At 37.8% G+C, this 22,065-nt stretch overlaps 1 protein-coding gene across 3 annotated transcripts in view; it reads left to right on the top strand.

Annotated features, from left to right (window-relative positions):
* The window catches only part of DCAF6 (DDB1 and CUL4 associated factor 6), a 171,121-nt gene that overhangs the window by 8,592 nt on the left and 140,464 nt on the right, over nt 1-22,065 (top strand). For all 3 annotated transcript variants that reach the window (XM_049881321.1, XM_049881319.1, XM_049881320.1), the window contains exon 3: nt 15,777-15,869. In XM_049881321.1, coding sequence (XP_049737278.1) covers nt 15,777-15,869 — 93 coding nt within the window. The remainder of the gene's footprint in view (nt 1-15,776; nt 15,870-22,065) is intronic.

Below are 22,065 nucleotides of genomic sequence, written 5' to 3'. Positions count from 1 at the left end.
CATCTCTTTCATGTTACTGAAGCTGCTTGTCACTAGTTATCTTCACATTTCCAGATCTAGTGGTCACTTTTCAGAAACTTTAGACATCGAGCACACCCTCTTTTTCTGTTGATTTATGCTGATACCACTCTCTCATGGTTTTTTTTTTTTCTATCTCGTTAGTTGACAGTATCTTCTATGTCTTCTTAACTGAACCTTCTACTTCTTGACCTTCAAAAACTATTCTGTTCTGGCACCTCCCACCTCCTTTCTTCATCTCTGTGACTCTGTCCAGTCCCGTGTCTTTAAAAAACCATGACAACAGCCTCTTCTTGGAACTCCACATTCATATATTGAATTATCTACATACATTTCTACTTGCACGTCTGATAGGCACTCCAAATTTAACAGGGCCAAAACAACCCTTTTCATTTTAATTTTTATTAGGAAAATTTTCAAACATATTTTTCATATACTCAACACATGGATTTAACAGTTAAGGTTTAGCCACATTTTCTTTTTCTGTGTCATTTTTCTTTTCAGTGCTAGAGTGTTTTAATGCCAATCCCAGATGTCCTATCGTTTCACCCCTGTATGTAAGCCTAAAAACTATGGACATTTTCTTATGTAACTAAAATGCCATTATATAATCTATAACAAGATTAACAGTATTTCTTTTGTGTGTGTCGTCTAATATACAGTCTGTAACCAAATTTCCCTGATTGTTTAAAAACAGCTTTTTATTTTTTGTTCGGAAGAGAATCTAAGCAAAGTCCATACATTGATTGCTGTGTGTCTTGAATCTGTTTATCTAGAGCAGTCTTCCGCCTTTTCGTCCCCTGCCATTGACTTGTTATAGAAACTGAATCAGTTTTTGTATAAAATGTCCACTATTCTAGATTTCTTTGCTTGTTTCAATCTTGTGATGTCATCTACCTTGTTTCTATAAACTTTGTATTTTCTGTAACTGAAAGTTACCCCTAGAGACTTAATTAGATTTAGATTCAACTTTTTTGCGGGAATACTTATAGGTGATCTTCTGTGCTTCATGTTGTATTACATAAGGAGGCGCGTAGTATCTGAATTCTTGCTTTTAATGATGATATTATTCATTACGTAATATCTTAACACATTATTTTTGTTTCGCTAAATCTGTAGTCCTCGACATTTCAATGAATGGCATCGATATTCATCATGCTGTTTAATCTGAAGATTTCAAGTTATCTTTGATCCTTCTCTTTGCTTCAAGTTTTATATCCAATGTATTTACAAATCAACTCTACTTCCAGAATATATCTGGAATCTATTTACTTCTCTCTGTCTGTTTACTACCACCTAATTTAGGCTAGCTTCTCTTTTGTGGACTATTACAACATCATCTTACTTAGTCTTCTGTATTTCATTTGTGTTTCCCTATAATTCATTCAACACAGAGATGGAATGCATACAAATCTATTCATGTCAACTGTTTTATTATATATTTTCTTTTTTTTGCCCTGGGGTGTAAGACTTATAGTATGGTTGACAAAGGCAGAAGGGAAGAGATACATCTTTACCGATACAAACCTGATGATCTGAGCTTGCTAGGCTGATTATTGATTTGAGAACCAGTGTACAAGTGAGGACTAGTGATTACTGAAAATCAAAGTAAATTCATTTACATTTCTAAAGGTATCATTCCTGTTAAATTGGGATACCCTATTTCATTACAGAAGGTGATTTAACACTGTACTTTTAAACTGTCTTTTGAAGAAACTGAGATACCACAAACAAACAAAACAACCTTCTGGAGTTTAAGGCCAAGGAATCTGTTTTTAATATTTCAGGCAATTCTGTTCTAGGTGAACCACGGACTGTACTTTGGAAATACTGCTATACCTGCTAATTGTAAACATGAGACTAAAAAGACCACCTGGGAAGAAATTATGAAGTGAAAAGAAGGCTCAGGTCCTAACCCTAAGAAACCCAACATTTAAAACTTAAGGAAAGAAATTCAAGAGGAAAAAAGTACCTATAGTCTTATCCCCAAAACTGTTATCTTTTTTTCCTGTGTATATATTTCTAATTATACTCTAAATACAGTTTAGGTATATATTATTTATTTTAAAATTTAAATTTTTTTTTGGATTCAAAGTAATACACGCTTACACCATTTATGAAAATTAACTGAAAATGGATCAATGACCTAAATATAAGAACTAAAATCATAAAACTCTTAGAAGAAAACATAGGGATAAAGCTTCAAGATCTTGTTTTTGACAGTGAATTCTTAGATATGATACCAAAGCATGAGCAACAAAAGACAAAGTAGATAAATGGAATTACATCAAAATTAAAAACTTCTGTGCATCAAAGGACTTTGTTAAGAAGGTGAAGAGCCACCCTACAGAATGGGAGAAAATACTTGGGAACCATATATCTTAATATGCAGAATATATAAAGGAGTCATACAACTCAACAACAAAAAGACAACCCAATTAAAAAATGGGCCAAAGAGTTGAATAGACATTACCCTAAAGAAGATAAACAAATGGCCAACAAGCATCCAAAAAGATGCCCAAGGAAATACAACTCAAAACCATAATGAGATACCACTCCACACCTATTAGGGTGGCTATTGTCAAAAAAAAAACCAGAAAACAAAAAGTGTTGGCACGTATGTGGAGAAGTTGGAACTGACTGTTAACTGAAAGGTTGGCAATTTGAACCCACTAGCAGTTCCGTGGGAGAAAGATGTGGCAATCTACTCCTGTAAAGATTATAGCCTAGAAAACCCTATGGGGCAGGTCTACTTTGTGATACGGGGTCGCTGTGAGTCTGTTGGGGACATTGTCTACCTCTAAACCTCCCATCCAGGCTGCCTAAGTTAGGGCCTTGGGCAGAGCATTCTCTGATAAGGAGGCTGGGAATTGGGTCACTTTCTCTCTCCCAGCTCCCTTTCCTTACCAGAGAAGCCTTCCCCCTAATCTGGGCGCACAGTAACTTTGTCTGTCTGTTGCACATGTGCGGGCACCCTACGGCACCTGGCCAATCCCACTTCTATATCTGTTCTCAGCAAGGAGGAAATCGGGTCTCTTGTACTACAGCAGAAGATGGGGAGCATACCAGATTGTAAGAGCTGGCCTCGAGGGCTGGACCGAAGGACAAACAGGCTTTGCTAGGCCAAACATGAACACCCTCATGTGGTCCACTAGTTCACCACCCGTTGCTGAGTCACTCTTATGTAAGTCCCTGGCATGTAGCCACTATTGTCCACTGCCACTGTAAACCTCTGTTTTCCTACTGTGGGGCACAGAGATCTGCTTTGGTCCTGCAGCCACCCAGGACTGCCTTGTATATAAGTCTCTGTAATAAACTCCTTTGCTGCCACACTGGAGTTCCCACTTCTTTCTTCTGTCTCAGCACCCTCCATTTTGGAGGTACGTTTGATGTTACTGGTCCATGCCTGGACAGAGTTGGCATTGACCTGATGGCACACCACCACCATAACAACAACAACATGCATTGCTGGTGGGAATGTAAAATGATGCAGCTCCAGTGAAAAGTTTGGCAGTTCCTCAAAAAGTTAAGCATAAGATTACCATATGACCCAACAGTTCCACTCCTACGTGTATATACCCAAAAGACTTGAAAGCAGGGATCCACACAGATACTTGTATCCCAATGTTCATAGCATCATTATTCACAATAGCCAAAAGGTAGAAACAACCCAAGTGCCCATCAGTAGATGAATGGATAAACACAATGTAGTAAGTACATACAATAGAATATCATTCAGCCATAAAGAGAAACGAAGTTCTAATGTATGCTACAACATGGATGATAAACCTTGAAAACATGCTGAATGAAATAAGTCAGACACAGAAGAACAAATATTTTATGACCCTGGTTATATGAAATATCTAGAAATGGCCAGAGTAGGCAAATGCGATAGAGACAGAAGTTCATTAGGGGTTACCAGGGTCTAGAGGGATGAGGGGATGAGGAGTTACTGCTTAAGTGGTGCTAAGTTACTCCTAAGTGGTACTATGTATTCTGAAAGATGAAACTCAATAAGCAATGTTAGTAAGTCTTATATATACTATTCTTAGTTTTTGTTGAACTTCGCAGAATAAGGGCAGGGAAAATTTATGGATCACGGTTAGAGTATTATGACCATACAAAATTTTACATCTCCAGCCAGCTTTTCCCCTGAACTCTAAACTCATATGCTCAACTTCCTCATTTAGATGCCTATTTGACATCCCAGACTTGAAATCAGAGCTGTTTATTTTCATCTCCAAACCTGCTTCTCCCCTAGAACTTTCCAACTCTGCTCCTCAGCTCTAAAACCTTAGAGTCATCCTTCATTCTTCTCTTTCTTCTCGTATACACTTCTAATCCATCAACCACTTCTCTTAGATCTCCTTTCAAAATACATCCAGAATCTTACTATAACCAGAGTAGGCCAAGCTATCATCTTTTCTGGAATGAACGCAGTAGTCTCCTAAATAGTTTCTCCATACATGATACGTGTGTTATGACACTCCTCTGCTCAGAACTCTTCAGTGGGTGTCTAGCAAACTTAGAGGACAATCCGAAGTCCTCGCCGTTCTTATCTTTCTGTCATGATTTTGTGTGGCTTACCTGCTTTTCCAGTTTCATCTCTTAGCATGTTCTTTTTTATACATGGTTTAACTTGCCCTAGTCGCCTTGCTCTTTCTTCAGTATGCCAAGTTTACCTTCATCTTATGTATTTTATGCCCACTCCTAGAACACTCTTCTCCCAGATACCTATGAAGCTTACCGCATTTCATGTACCTGTCTCTTAAAGTGTTGCATATAAGAGAACTCTTTCCTGACTAACCTAATTAAATTGGAGCCCTCGCGGTGCAGTGGTTAAGAGCTCAGGCTGCTAACCAAAAGGTCGGCAATTCGAACCTACTAGCTCGTCCTTGGAAACCCTGTGGGGAAGTTCTACTCTGTCCTGTAGGGTCGCTGTGAGTTGGAATCAACTTGATGGCAATGAGTTAACCCCTTATCATTATCTTTCTTTTGTTCTTTTTCACAGTGCTTATCATTATCTGATAATTTCACGCCTACACACATTTATTGTTTGTTCATAGCCTGGACAGCTATCCAGCTCACCACACCAAGAAAATATTTCTAAGAGCTTATTTTGCTCATCTGGTATCAAAAGGAGTGCCTAGCACAAAAATGGCACTTCTGAATTGTTCATTGAAGAGGCAAAGAGTGTGTTATGTGTTAGATTTTATGTTTTTCTCTGAGGACCTAAGGTCAAATCTTTCCCCCACCTGAATGGAAATTTCCTAGTTTTCATTCCGAATGGATTTTCTTTCATAATGCACAATCGCCTTTATCGTAAATCTCAAGGTTTTATAACCTGTGGATTCTGTATCTTCCTGTTTTTTGATTTACTTTAGATTTTACTTAATATATTCTCAAATAATTTTCAAAGTATGTAGGTGGAAAGAAAACTTTTCTTTCAGGTTTGAATTTGTCTTTTCTGCTTTCACATTTCATTAGTAGTTTGGGTATAGGTTTCAAGGTTGGAGATTATTTTCACTCGATATTTTTGAAGGCCTTACACTGATGTGTTCTAGTATCTGGTGTAGCTAATAGGCGTTATGATTCCAGCTCATGGAAATGGCATGTGCTTCTCAATAGAACTGCACTCCGTAGGGTTTTCAATGGCTGTAATCTTACGGAAGTAGATCGCCAAGACTTTTCTTCCACAGTGCTGCTGGGTGGATTCAAACTGCCAACCTTTTGGTTAGTAGTCGAGTGCAAGAGCATGATGCCAGTCTGATCTATTTTCTTTTTTTTTTTTTTAACGGTGTAATAACTTAAATTCCTTTTCAAAGCGTAAATCTGGTGTTTTGACCTGTATATGCATCCATGAAACCACCATCATAATCGAGTTAATGAACGTATCAGTCATCTCCAGAAGTTTCCTCACGGGCACTCTTCTCCTTTCCTGTCACCCTCAGCCCTAAGCAGTCACTGATTTTTCCACCACTGTAAGTGTGTTTACTAGAAATTTTTAAAAATGGGATCATACAGTATATACTTTTTTTTGTTCGAATCCTTCAATTTTCAGGTTTACTCAGCATAGTTGTTTTGGGATTTGTCGATGTTGCGTATATGAATAGTTTATTAGTTTTTATTGCATAAATATACCACAATTTGTTTATCTGTTCACCTGCTGATGGACATGTGAGTTGTCTGCATTTTCTACCTACATCTACATTTTTCAGGGTGGTGGTTTGCCGTGTGATCTCTGTTCTCTGATGTATGTAAGAGTTGTTGATACTTAGTTTTTCCACTTTTCTCTTATTGTGTGGACTTGAAATGTTGACTTTTAAGCTCTGTACATGTTGAATCAGAAATTGGAAGTGTTAGCTTTCCAAATAGAGGTGTTCTAGTGCTATAAATTTTTTTCTGAATAATTCTTTGGCTTTAACTCATTAATTGCAATATTATGTTTTCATTTTCATTCCCTTCAAAAGCTATTTTGTAATTACTTTTTTGACCAATTGTTATTTGGAAGTGTGTAGTTTCCACACAATGATTTGTGTTGCTGATTTCTAGTATTTAATTCCACTTTGATCAGAGAACATATTTTGTATGACTTGAATTATTTTAAATACTTTGAGATCTGTTTTATGGCCTAGAGGATTGTCTTTAATATAAATGTTACTTATGAACTTAAAAAGAATGTGCAACCTGCTGCTTCTGTGTTGCTTCAGGCATGATGGTAAATCTGGTCCATGATACTCCATCTTGGCCGAAGTGGAATTCTATGTTTTTTTTTTAATTGAGGTATACGTCTCATAAATTTCATGCTCTTAAAGTATATAATACAATAATCTTTAGCATATTCACTATGATGTGCAACCATTGTCATTGTTAGTTGCTGCTGAGTAGACACCGACTCGTGGTGACCTCCTGTATCACAGATCTGAACCTTACTGGCTCTGCTCCATCTTCATGATCGTTGCCATGTTGAGTACATTGTTGCTGCTGTTCTATCAGTCCATCTCATTGCGAGTTTTCCTGATTTTTATTTGCCCAGTTCTTTACCAAGCATGGTGTTCTTTTCTAGAGATTGATCTTTGCTGATGACGTGTCTAAAGTAAGCCAGTTGAAGTCTTCCCATTCTCGCTTCTAAGGAACATTCTGGTTGTGTTTCTTCTAAGACAGATATATTTGTTCTTTTGGCAGTCCAAGGTATATTCAGTATACTTCACCAATACCACAGTTCAAACCCACCAATTCTCCTTTTTTTTTTTCTGTTATCCAACTTTCACATGCATATGAGGTGGTTGAAAATATCATGGCTTGGGTCAGACACACTCTAGTTAATTAAAGTAACATCTTTGTTTTTTAAAAGTTTAAAGAAGTCTTTTGTAGCAGATTTACCAACTCAAAATGAGAAGTAACAGCAGCAAACACCCACTGGTTATCAGAATGTGGACTCGATAAGTAGACTTATCGTCCATTATGAATTGTGACAGTCATATGGTCTACTATGCAGAGAATGACAAATTGAAAAGGAATGGTGTCCTCATTGTCAAAAAGAATTTTTCTTTTAGTATATTGAAAGTGTTTTTATTGCTTTTTTTCACATTCTTTTTTAAGTATTGTATTTTTAGATGAAGGTTTACAGAACAAATTAGTTTCTTATTAAAAAGTTAATACACATATCATTTTGTCACATTGGTTGCCAGCCCCCTGACACGTCAACACTCCCCTTCTTGACCTTTGGTTCCCTATTACCAGCTTTTCTGTCCTCTCCTGCCTTCTCATCCTTGCCCCTGGGCTGGTGTGCCTATTTAGTCTCATTTTATTTTATGGGCCTGTCTAATCTTTGGCTGAAGGGTGAAGCTCAGGAGTGACTTCAGCACTGAGTTAAAAGGGTATCTGGGGGCCATACCTTGGGGGTTTCCACAGTCTCTATAAGTCTGGTCTTTTTTTGTGAGTTAGAATTTTGTTCTAAATTTTTCTCCAGCTCTGTCCAGGACCCTCTATTGTGATCCCTGTCAGAGCAGTCAGTGGTGGTAGCCAGGCACCATCTAGTTGTACTGGACTCAGTCTGGTGGAAGCTGTGGTAGTTGTGGTTCATTAGTCCTTTGGACTAATCTTTTCCTTCTGTCTTTGGCTTTCTTCATCTTCCCTTGCCCCAGATGGGGTGGAACCAGTGGAACATCTTAGAAGGCTGCTCACAAGCTTTTAAGACCCCAGACGCTGTTCACCAAAGTAGGATGTAGAACATTTCCTTTATAAACTATCTTATGCCAATTGACCTAGATGTCCCCTGAGATCAAAAAGAATTTTTCAGCATCTGTCCTGAAGTACAACACTGTCGATGACAGGTTAACACCCATACACTTACAAGGAAGACCAGTTAATATGAGTGTTATTTAAGTTTATGCATCGTTCAAAAATGTCAGAGGTGAAGAAATTAAAGATTTTTACAAACTGCTGTAGTCTAAAATTGATCAAATACGCAATCAAGATGTATTGACAGTTACTGGTGATTGGAATATGAAAGCTGAAAACAAAGAAGAAGAATCATTAGTTGAAAGATACAGCCTTGGTGATAGAAATGATGCCAGAGATCACATGATAAAATTCTGCAAGACCAAGGACTTATTCATCAGAAGTATTTTTTTTCAACATAATCGATGACTATATACGTGAACCTCACCAGGTGGACTACCAGGAATCAAATTGATTACATCTGTGGAAAGTGGTGATGAAGAAGCTCAACATCATCAGTCAAGACAGCCAGGGGCCGACAGTGGAACAGACCATCAGTTGCTCATGTGCAAGTTCAAGTTGAAGAAAATCTAAGCAAGTCCACAAGAGCCAAAGAGGGACCTTGAATACGTACTGTCTGAATTTAGAGACCATTTCAAGGATGGACTTGATGCAGTGAACACTAGTGACCACAAACCAGAGGAATTGTCAGAAGACATCAAGGACATCATATATGAAGAAAGTGAAAGATCATTAAAAACACAGGAAAGAAGGAAAAGACAAAAATGGATGTCAGTAGAAACTCTGAAAACGGACTCTTAAGTGCGGAGTAGCTAAAGCAAATGGAAGAAATGAAGTACAGCCATTACCGCTAATTCCAGAATATTTTCATCACCCTGAAAAGAAACCCCTTACACATGAGTACACATTCCCAAATTCTCCCATGACCTTCCAGCCCTAAGCAATCACTAATCTGTAATTCCTGTCTATACAGATTTATCTATTTTGTACATTTTATATAAATGGAACAATGCAATTTGTGGCCTTATAGGTCTGGTTTCTTTCACTTAGCATAATGTTTTCGAGGTTTTTCCATGTCGTAGCATGTATCAGTATGTCTTTCCTTTTTACTGGTGAATAATATTTCATCATATGGATATATGACATTTTGTTTATGCATTCATCAGTTGATGGACAGTTGGATTTTTTCAATTTTTTGTTTATTATGAATAAAGCTGTTATGAACGTTTGTGTACAAGTTTTTACGTGGACATATGTTTTCGATTATCTTGTTTATATACCTAGGAGTGGAATTGCTGGGCCGTATGTTAACTCCTCATTATTTGTAGATTCCATATTTCTGATTTTGCCTACTTGTTAAATTTATTTATAACATCACAATCAATTTTTGCAGTACATTTGTGGTCATTCACTAACATGCCGTAAGAGCAAATACAAATTAGAAAGTACAAAAAAAAAAAAGGCTTAATTTTCCCTGTTGATAAAAAAAGAGGAAAGAGACCCCTTGTTTTCTTAGAGCATTTACTTTAGAAAACTTATAAGTTCTTTCTCTGCCTCTTTTAAATGTATGTAAATCTAAGAGAGGGGGAAGAAATGCATCTGTCAGTTTGTCGTACAGCTTGCATGTTGCTGTGATACTGGAAGCTTTGCTTCTGGTATTTTAAATATCCAGAGGGTCACCCTTGTTGAACAGGTTCCAGCAGAGCTTCCAGACTAAGACTGGGAAGAAGGAGCTGGCAGTCTACTTCTGAAAAAATGGGCCAGTGAAAACCTCATGAATAGCAGCAGAACATGAGCCCCTCAGGTTGGAAGGTACTCAAAATACAACTGGGAAAGAGCTGTCTCCTCAAAGTACAGTTGACCTTAATGATGTAGGTGGAGTCAAGCTTTCGGGACCTTCATTTGCTGATGTGGCACAACTCAAAATGAGAAGAAACAGCTGCAAACATCCATTAATAATCAGAATGTGGAATGTATAAAGTAGGAATCTAGGAAAATTGGAAACTGTCAAAAATAAAATGGAAAGGATAAAGATCTATATCCTAGGCATTAGTGAGCTGAAATGGACTGGTATTGGCCATTTTGAGTTAGACAATCAGATGATCTACTATGCTGGGAATGATGAAGAGGAATGGTGGCGCTTTCATCGTCAAAAAGAACGTTTCAAGATCTATGCTGAAGTACAGTGCTGTCATTGATAGGATAATATCCATATGCCTACGAGGAAGACCAGTTAATACGACCATTACTCAAATTTACACACCAACCATTTTGAGGCCAAGGTTGAGAAAATTGAGTTTTACCAACTTCTGCAGTCTGAAATTGATCAAACATGCCATCAAGATGTATTGATAATTACTGGTGATTGGTATGCAGAAGTTGGAAATGAAGAAGGATCAGTAGTTGGAAAATATGGTGTTGTTGATAGAAATGACGCTGGAGATCGCGCGATAGAATTTTGCAAGACCAGCGACTTCTTCACTGCAAATACTTTTTTCAGCATTAACGGCAGCTATTTTTTTTTTTTTTATATATGTGGACCTCGCTGGATGAAAAACACGGGAATCAAATTGACTGCATCTGTGGAAAGAGACGATTAAAAAGCTCAATATCATCCATCAGAACAAGGCCAGGGGCTGACTGTAGAACAGATCATCAGTTGCTCATATGCAAGTTCAAGTTGAAGCTGAAGAAGACTAAAGCCAAAATATGACCTTGAATACATCCCCCCTGAATTTAGAGACCATCTCAAGATTTGACACATTGAACACTAATGACCTGAAAACCAGATGAGTTGTGGGAAGACACCAAGTACACCATACATGAAGAAAGCAAAAGGTCATTAAAAAGAAGAGAAAGAAAAGGCCAAAGTTACTCTTGAACATAGAGTAGCTAAAGCAAATGGAAGAAATGATGAAGTAAATGATCTGAATAAGATTTCAGAGGGCAACTCGAGGAGTCAAAATAAAGTAATGAAAGGTACAAAGACCTGGAAGAACAGGCTAGGCATCTCTCACGCTAAAAAAACTGAAGAAAAAATTCAAGCCTCAAGTTGCAATTTTAAAGCATTCTATTGGCAAAATATTGAAGGAAGCATCAAAAGCAAATGGAAGGAATACAAAAGGGTCACCGTACCTTACAAAAACAATTGGTCAAAGTCCAGCCATTTCAGGAGGTAACGTATGATAAAGAACCCACGGTATTGAAGGAAGAAGTCCAAGCTGCACTGGCAAAAAACAAGGCTCCAGGAATTGACAGAATGCCAATTGAGATGTTTCAACAAACGGATGCAGCACTGGAGGTGGTCACTCATCTATGCCAAGAATTTGAGAAGACAGTTATCTGGCCAACTGAATGGAAGAGATCCATATTTGTGCCCATTCCATAGAAAGGTGACACAACAGAATACAGAAATTATTGAACAATGTCACTAATATCATATGCAAGTAAAATTTTGCTGAACATCATTCAAAAGTGATTGCAGTAGTACATTGACAGGGAAATGCCTGAAATTCAAGCCGGATTCTGAAGAGGATATGGAACGAGGGATATTGTTGCTGATGTCAGATGAATCTTGGCTGAAAGCAGAGAATACCAGAAAGATGTTTAGCTGTGTTTTCTTGACTGTGCAAAGGCATTTGACTGTGTGGATCATAACAAATTATGGATAACACTGTGAAGAATGGAAATTCCAGAATACTTAATTGTGCTCACATGGAACTTGTACACAGACCAAGAGGCAGTCATTTAAACAGAGCAAGGGGATACTGTATGATTTAAAATCAAGAAAGGTGTGCCCCAGGGTTGCATCCTTTTACCATACTTATTCAGTCTGTTGCTGAGTCTGTGAAGCTGTCCTGTAGGTTTGGTAGAAGACTCATTAACAATGTGCGATATGCAGATGACACAACCTTGCTTGCTGAAAGCGAAGAATACTTGAATTACTTATTGATGAAGATCGAAGACTACAGCCTTCGGTGTGGATTGCTCCTCAACATAAGGAAAAGCAAAATCCTCAGAACTGAACCAATAAGTAACATCATGATTAAAGGAGAAAAGGTTGACGTTGTCAAGGGTTTCATTTTACTTGGATTCACAATTAATGCCCACTCGAGCAGCATTCAGAAAATCAAATGATGTATTGCATTGGGCAAATATGTTGCCAAAGACCTCTTTAAAGTGTTCAAAAGCAAAGCTGTCACTTGCAGGATTAAGGTGTCTGACCCAAGCCAGGGTATTTTTAACCACCTCATATGCAAGTGGAATCTGGACAATGAGTAAGGAAGACCGATGAAGAATTGATGCCACTGAACTATGGTGTTGGTGAAGAATATTGAAATATACTGTGGACTGCAGGAAGAACAAACAAATATGTCTTGGGTGAGGTACAGCCAGAATGTTCCTTACACGGGAGGATGGTGAGACTTCGTCTTACGTAGTTTGGACGTGTTACCAGGAGGGACCAGTTCCTAGGAAAGGACATCATGCTTAGTAAGGTAGAGGATCAGCGAAAAAGAAGACCCTCAATGCCATAGATTGGCATAGTTGGTGCAATAACAGGTTCAAACAACAATTGTGAGAATGGCACAGGTCTGGGCGGTGTCCCGGTCTGTTGTACATAGGGTTGCTATGAGTTGGAACTGACTTGACAGCACCTAGCAACAACAGCGAATCTTTTAAAAGGCTAAATAAGCTTCTTGCCATTTTTATAACCCGGAAATGTTTCCTCAAGGATCTGGAAGCCATAGCTTTGAAATGTCATCAGTCAGGGACGATGCACCCCTATATCTCAGTCCCAGGTTTCTCAGAGCATAAGAACCTAACTTCTGCTGCTGCTTGGTTCCACATTACAAACCTACCTCAGGTCATAAAGATGTGAGATAGTTATTTTTTCTTTGATGAAAGTCACTTGTCAAGCATAGGTAGCTATTTCAATTGCCAGGTAAATTTATGATGAAATGTGTGTGATGAATAGTACTGTCAACTTTTAGGACTGGTTATAATTTATTTTTAGACCATGTATGAGATGGGTTGCATCTGCTTGGCTTTATAAAAGGATAAAATTCTGTTTTTGCAGCCTTTTGCAGATTGCCTGTAATGCATATCACATTTTGGTTTATTGCTTATTCAAAAATAAAACTGTTTTCTTTGTCTTATACTTTTGTGGAGAGTTTGGTTGACAGAAGATTTTTTTTTTTTTTAAATTATGCTTCCCCAACAGTTGTGAGGAATCTGTGGTGGTGTAGTGTTTAAGTGCTATGGCTGTTAAACAAAGGATCAGCAGTTGGAATCTGCCAGGCACTCCTTGAAACTCTGTGGGGCAGTTCTGCTCTGTCCTATGGGGTCACTGAGTCAGAATTGACTTGACAGCACTGGGTTTTTGTTGTTGTTGTTGAACAGCTGTGAAAAATTTCAGTTGTTGGATGTGCTTGTTCCTTGCTGAGGTGGAACAAAGTGGACACTGTGGCCTTCTCGATTCAGCTCTCATACTGTAAATAAGTGTTCCTTTCATGGCCTATTTAGGGTCATGGTTTTCACATTCTCTTGCTTTTTGTTGGTGATTTTACTGTTTAAAGTGGCCCCAAAGTGTGGTGTTGAAGTGTTGTCTGGTGTTCCTAAGCATAAGAACACTCTGATGTGCTAGATAAGATAAGCTTCATTCAAGCATGAATTATAACAGGCTTGGCTTTGAGTTCAAAGGTAAAAAACCAGCAATATATATTAAATGAGGTGTCTTCAAAGAGAAACACACATAAAACAAGATTTATATTTTGATCGGTTGATGACAGTGTTGTTACCAGAGGCTCGTAGGAAACTGATATATTTACCCTAGGAGCAGTGGTTTAGTATTGGCTAATTCAGTGTTCACGGCAACTTTATAGAACATATCTACCACAAATAATGAGAACTGACTGTATATACCGGAGTGTTTATTTATTCATCTGTCGATGGCCATATTGAATTTTTCCACCTTTTGGCTGTTGTAAATAGTGATGCAATCAACATACTTGTACATGTATTTGTGTGAGTAGCTGTTTTCAATTCTTTGGGTGTATAACTATGAGTAGGATTGCTGGATCATGTGGTAATTTTATATTTAACTTTTTGCAGAATTGCCAAAGTATTTTCCACAGCAGCCAAACCATTTTCCATTCCTAACAGCAGTGTATGAGGGTTCTAATTCCTCTACATTCTCACCAATACTTGTAACTTTCTCTTCTTCTTCTTCTTTTTTTTTTTTTTTTTAACTATAGCTGTCCTAGTCAGCGTGAAGTAGTGTCTCACTATGGTTTTGCTTTTTTTTTGAGGACTATAATGTTGAATGGAGCTATGGTGGTTCAGTGGTTAAGAGCTCAGCTGCTAACCAAAAGGTAGCAGTTTGAGTCCACCAGCCACTCCTTGGAAACTATATGGAGCAGTTCTACCCTGTCCTATAGGTTTGCTATGATTTGGAATTGACTCAATGGCAGTGGGTTTGGTTTGGGTTTTTAATGATGTTGAATATCTTTTCATGTAGTTTTTGGCCATTCGTGTATTTTATTTGGAGAAATATCTATGCAATTCAGTTGCTCTTTGTTATATTGGGTTATTTGTCTTTTTGTTGCAAAATTGTGGGAACTCTTTATATATTCTGAACACTAGACCTTTATCAGATATATGATTTACAAATATTTTCTTCCATTCTGTAAGTTGGCTTTTCACTTTCATGATAATGTCCTTCAATGCACAAAAGTGTTTAATTTTGATGAAATCCAATTTATCTTTTTTTTTTTTGCTGTTGCTTTTAGTGTCATATCTAAGAATCCAAATGCAAGGTCGTGAAGACTCATTTCTGTGGTTTCTTCTAAGAGTTTTGTGGTTTTAGCTCTTATGTTAGGTTGTTTATTTATTTTGAATTAAGTTTTGTATAGGGTAGCTATGAGTTGGAATCGACGTAACGGCAACAGGTTTTTTTTTTTTTTTTTTTTAATGTGGCGTGAGGTAGGGGTCTGGCTTTGTTTTTGTTTTGTTTTGTTTTTTGCGTTTGGATATTCAGTTGTTCCAGCATAATCTTTTGAAAAGATTGTTCTTTTCTCATTAAAGAGTCTTTACATCCTTGTCAAAAATACCACTTGACCATCAATATTAAGGGCTTATTTCTGGACTCTTCTATTCCATTGATCTATATGCCTGTCTTTGTGCTGGTACAGAGAGAGCATTCATTAGTATAGTTTTCTAGGTGAGTTTTTCTAATTCCTTTTCAGGTGACATGTTTTTAGGTCTTTGGATATAAAATGGATTAACTCTAATAATAGAAACAATAAAATTTAAGAAAGACACTTTTCATTGTGAAATTTCAGAACGTTGTGTTTGCTAAATGGCAGTCATTTTTCTTCTTTAAGTTAACTGGTATATACTATTTACCATAAACGTAACCTCATTAGAGCTAAAAATTTTCAACCATCAGATAATGAAAGATAGCATGTTTCACTTTATGTCCCTTTTTCTTATATTTTTTTCTGTTTTCTTTTTAGGTTAATACTATCTGTTGGAATGAGACGGGAGAATATATTTTATCTGGTTCAGATGACACCAAGTTAGTGATTAGTAATCCTTACAGCAGAAAGGTAAAGTGGTTAAAAAAAAATTATTTTTATCTGAGAAAAAAAAAAAATTAAGAAGCTAAATATAAATTATAAATAATCATGAAATGGCAATTTACTGTATAGTTTGGAAGTTAAATTCTTTAATTGTTGTGAGAACATTAAATTTAACTCAGTGTTTAGATTCTGGAAAATTTAAATATGTTTCATTTTATGCAAATGGATCATAATCACCACAAATGAAATTATCTCGATTTCTTTGAGAGGAAAAAAAAATGTAATTTTTTCTTTAGTGTAGAGGTGCCTCAGTAGATGAATTGTGTTACTTTTCATTGTGGTTTATTTCTACCATATTTTTACTGGGTGTGAGGTAGGGGCATCTTAAATTGGGTATTCTCTTTTGTATTTAAGAGCACTTAAAAGTATAAATATTCAAGCCAGAATTTGTGAAATACATTATTTAAAACTGATCTCAGTTTACCAAAATAATTAAACTTTGAAATCTTAGAGAGCCTTATTAAAAATTGTATCTCCTCGCATTCTGTATATAGTAACTTCATTTATTAAGCATTCGTGTTTAATTATGAACATTTAGAAGGAATATTAAAAGTGTTAGAGAAGATGTGTTTTTTTAATTCAAAAAATTTTAACATGATAGTTTAAAAAATAGTATTGTTATTATACCAGCTAAAATGAGTTTATCTTAACTAGCATATCATTTAAAAATTTAATTTATTTATTTTAGGAGCTTTTTTTTTTTCTTAATTAGAGGTTTCACCATGCAGGTCTTTAGGTTGTCTTTACATAAAAAGAAAATGCCATCAGTTTCATCCTTTTGCCCTCTAAATAATTTCTGAAGTTTTTGTATTGTACTGTTATTATATTATAATAGAGAACGTCATAAGACAGAGCAATTACTCAATGCCAAGGATTATGCTAGTTATGATACAAAGTATAATCTATAGTCGGAGTATACTTCTTTGCCTCATTGACTTTAGTCTTGGCTATTTGAGTTTTGTTGAACATCTAGTCTGCAGTTAGTGACAAATATGTAAGTAAACATATAAACTGTATAATCTGATAGTTGCTGTAGTAGTATTGTGAAATTGGACATGATATTGCAGACAAAATGCTGGAAGTAGTCAAGTCTATTTGGACAGGAAGGATTTCTTAGAAGAGTAGATTTGTTCTGAGTTGTATTTCTCAGCAGTTTGCTTTGCTTACTTGGAGTTTTTAAACTTTGTTACTCAGGAGAAAGCATCCAGTTATATAACTTAGGGTCAGTGAAGCCAACCATATGAACTAGTATGGTTAGCCTGTAATGAGTTCTGTATAAAGAAGCTGGCCTTGCTTTCCTTATGTAGTCTATAGGAAAAGCATATGTCATGTATAACATATTAACCCGTTGCTAGAGAACTGGAAATTTAATTGCATGTGTAACCTTGGTAAATTATCTTAACGTTTTCTTTAAGTTACTTTTCACTTTGTGAAAATAGTGTTATAAGAGCGTTTGATCTCCTCTAACTTCACAAGGAGGAAAGAGAATCAAGATCAACAGCCCAAGTCTGATTCCTGTGAGGCAGAGATCAGTCATGCCTCCGTCCTCCAACCTTTTCACCAATTCTGACACCAGTCTTCCTTCCCACGGCACTCTCTCTCTCCTTCTCTGCTGAGTTTGATGATTCATTGCAATGGGCACATAGAACTGACAGACAATACTCATGATTATGGGGTTTGTTAGGGAAATAACAGGTTACAATTCAGGTTCAGAAATGCTCAGGATATGGTTCCTTGATCAGGAAAGCCTCTTCTCAGCCTTGCCCGCAAGCATGCCTCTTTCTAGCCCCTCGGCCTCTGCCCTGCATGGGCAAGTGTTACACAGTTCTTTTAGCTTTGCCAATAGGTGTCACCAAGGCACCCCACTTTGCCAGTAAACCTTGGCCCAGAAGTGCTCAGCTCTAGCTCTGTGGGTAGGCAAACCTAGCTTCACCAAGTGCCCAGGGCACCCTACTCTGCCAGCAGGGCTCCTGTCCGAATCTTGCTCTGTGGGGTGGGAAGCCTACTGTACCACCTCCTGCCTGTCTCTTCCCTCTGCTGCCACCATTCCTCTGCTGCTGCTTCTCACTGTCTTAGGTTTACAGCTCTCTCTCTTTCTCTCAGTCTCCTGGTTTCAGGAGCTTCTCAGCGCAGGGATCATGGATCTACAGAACATGTTCCATTCCTGGCACTTCTTTCTTGGTGGTGGTGAGATCCTCCCTTTTTGCCTCTGGGTTGGTTCATTTTAAGCCCAGTAGATGACAAAACTGACTAATCCCGTCATTAGGGTTCCATAAACCCTATTTGCATGGTCCCACCCGCTTTAGGTGCCGCACACCTTATTTACATTATTAGCAAGCTATCCAGTCTTCTTGGTGGGCCACAAGTGCCTCACTTGCATAGTCCTCACCCAGTCATTTGGTGGGAATTACAAAGACTATGGCTTGAGGGGCCGTATTAAGTAATTCACTGCACCATGCACTTTTATGAATAGTATGATGAAAACTGCCAAGCTTAGTCCTGAGTTCATTTTCTTAGGATTTTGAAATTTAGCCCTTTAGAAAATATACTTGTATTTAAAACATTCTTAGACACAAGCAGCCACATGACTGATATGTAGCTATTTCTTGACATACAGACTAAATTAAAATTTCTTTTTAATAAAAATTTACTCTCACTAGTTAAATTTGGACCAAACCTCCCATTGAAACAACTAAAATATGCTTGTTTAATTATTTCTAAAGTTATCTTAAATGCAACAAATAGCTGCCCTGATAGTAACAAATTACCTGGCCAAAATGGAAAGAAAAAAGATGAATCCCGAAAAGTGATTGTAGGAACCAGTTTTTCCCTGAAGGCATTTGTCAGTCCAAGCATATGTAAACTTTGTATTTTGCTGGCCTTCAGGTTAAGGTAGAGAGAAATCAAAGCTCAGGGTTCAAATCAGGTATGGATTCCAAGAAGAGATTCTACCCCTTCCAGGTACAAGTGAGTCAGCGCTCATATGGCCTTGGAGCTATGGCTTGTATCATGTAGGTGATCCAGGGAACCTTAAGACTTGAACCTTAAGGATATTAATGACTGTTAGTTTCTTCAAGACTTGGCAGCAATAAAAGCATATCCTCTCTGGAGAAAATTATCTTTGTTCTGGGCCTCAAATTATTCATTCAAACAATTTTCAAGCAAAATGACCTGCACAAGTTAAAAAAACTAACCAGGCACTCAGGAAAATAGCACACCATAAGTAAGAAGTAACAGAAAAAGCAGACAGTAGCAAAATCACTGGTATTCTGTCCCCGTAATACTATATAACAAACCACCCAAACGTGTGTTCAGTTAGACCCAAACACAAAACCCATTGCTATCAAGTTGATTCCAACTCATAACGACCCTATAGGACAGAGTAGAACTGCCCCATAGCATTTCCAAGGAGCGGCTGGTAGATTTGAACTGCCAGCCTTCTGATTAGCAGCTGAACTCTTAACCACTGTGCTACCAGGGCTCTGTTCAGTTAGACCAAGAGTCGACACATCTAGGCTGGGCTTGACTTCAGGTCTACATCTCTCATCCTTGTTGGACCATCGTTCTAGCCAGGTCATGATCTTTTTATGGCAATGGCAGAAAATTGCAAGAGAGCAAGCCCAATTGCACAAACACATTTTAAGCCTCTACTTGCAACACTTGTAGTAATGTAACCAAACGCCTCTCGGGTTCTTTCCCTGTCTTATTAGTTGATCGAAATAAGACGGACACCATTTGCAAGGGAAACCAAAAGTGGCAAGTATCTTATCTATGCAGATAAGGAGCAACACAGGGTCTAGTACCAGCAGACCGTGAGCTCCCCGAGCTGAGGACTTAGGGATCTCTTATGGGGAGACTGGTTCCAGATTTTACACCTCAGCCACCCATTCTTGAAACTCCCCTCCCCTGTCCAAGTTTGGGAGTATAGTTGCCGAGTCATCTTGGGCTGGATGTATTGATGGACGGACCTCTCACTCCCGAATAGGCTCCGGGTACAGCATGGGCTGGTAATTGTGCTTGCCTCCAGAGGAAGGAGGTTCTGAGGTCAAGTTCAGTGCAAGCCGGGGTGGCCAGTTGAAGCCTGTTCTCAAAGTGCAGGCTTCTGGCCTGAAAAACATTACTAACAAAGTGTTGCCTAGAGCATAGCAGCAGCCAGTCCTGAAGAAAAAGGAGTTAACGGATTTTGCACAACAACTCTACCTTATCTTAGGATGCCTCTCAGGAGCCTTTAGCCTTGGGGTGCCTCCCAGGAGCCTCTAGCTAGGGTTTCAGTAACTTTCCATTGGCTGAAACCAAGAGGTAGGGAAGTATACTCTATCTTTCATGAGATAGAAATACTACCATAAAAATCAAAAAACCAAACCCACTGCTGTAGAGTCAATTCTGACTCATAGCAACCCCATAGGACAGAGCAGAACTGCCCCATAGAGTTTCAAGGAACGCCTCGTGGATTCAAACTGATGACCTTTTGGTTAACAGCTGTAGCGCTAAACCACTAGGCTACCAGGGTTTCCAGTAATAGGGGAGGGAGAAATTGTGACTGATAATTTAATCTACCACACCCATGAAGATTTTAGATATTGGAATTAACAGACACTGTCTTTAAGACATCGACATTTACTGTGTATAAATGAATAAATGACTGAATGAATGCACTCAAGCTTGAAAATAATTTTAGGGAATATTAAACTATAAAAAGTGATAAAAAATAGATTTGAAAAAGAAAGAAACTAACATTTTAGAATGAAAAATACAGTAACAGAAATTTAAAGTTCTATATAATAGCAGATTAAATATAGACAAAGAAAGAATTAATGAACTGGAAAATGTCAGAAGAAATTACGCAGAATGTAGGCTGTAGAGATAAAAAATGACAAATACATTAGAGAGAATAAGAGTCATAGAAGACAGCGTTAAAGACCTAACATATATTTATTTGGTATTCCAGAAAGAGAAGATAGATTGAGACAGAGGTAATATTTGAAGAGATAATGGGCATGAATTTTCCAGAAGCATAAAAACGTAGTCACAGATTTAAGAAGCCTAATGAATTCCAGTGCTATCCATCATTGAATTATAGGGATTCCAGAACACTTAACCTTGCTCATGTGGAATCTGTAGGCAGAATAAGGGGATATTATGTGCTTTAAAATCAGAAAAGCTGTGCATCGGAGTTGTACCCTTTCACCATATTTATTCAGTTTGTATGCTGAGCAAATAATCCATGAAGCCTGGACTATAGGAAGAACTGGAAGAGGAACATCAGGATTGGGGGAAGACTCACTAACAACCTGTGATATGCAGATAACACAACCTTGCTTGTAGAAAGTGAAAAGGACTTACTGATGAAGATCAAAGACCACAGCCTTCAGTATGGATTGTACCTCAACATAAAGAAAACAAGAATTTTTGCAACTGGATCAGTAAGCAACATCATGATAAACAGAAAATACCGCCATTGTCAAGGATTTCATTTTATTTGAAACCACAATCAACGCCCTTGGAAGCAGCAGTCAAGAAATAAAATGACATACTGCGCTGGGTAAATCTGCTGCAAAAGACCTCTTTAGAATTGTTCAGAAGCAAAGATGTCCCTTCGAGGACTAAGGTACCCCTGACAATCCATAATATTTTCAGTTGCCTCATAAGCATGTGAAAGCTGGACAATGAATAAGGAAGACCAAAGAAAAATTAATACCTATGAATTATGGTGTTGGTAAAGAATACCGTATACCATGGACTGGCAGAAGAATGAACAAGCCTGTCTTGGAAGAAGTACAGCCAGAGTGCTCCTTGGAAGCTAGGATGGTGAGACTTTGTCTCACGTACTTTGGACATGTTATCAGGAGGGATCAGTCTCTGGGGAAGGACATCATACTTGGTAAGGTGGGGGTCAGTGAAAAAGAAGAAGACTCTTGCCAAGATAGATTGATACAGTGAGGATGGGCTCAAACATAGCAACAATTATAAGGATGGTGCAAGATCAGGCAGTGTTCTGGTCTGTTGTACATAGGGTCGCTATGAGTCAGAACTGACTGAACATACCCAACAACAGTGAATTCCAAGCAGAATAAATGAAAAATTATACCTAGATTCATCATAGTGAAACTGCACAGATTTCAAATATGTAAACAAATAGGAGAGAGTTTATTTGGGCATTTGG

This window comes from Elephas maximus, chromosome 3 (genome assembly GCF_024166365.1).
Source record: "Elephas maximus indicus isolate mEleMax1 chromosome 3, mEleMax1 primary haplotype, whole genome shotgun sequence".
Classification (NCBI taxonomy): Eukaryota; Metazoa; Chordata; class Mammalia; order Proboscidea; family Elephantidae; genus Elephas; species Elephas maximus.
This window is presented reverse-complemented; position numbering and strand designations above follow the sequence as displayed.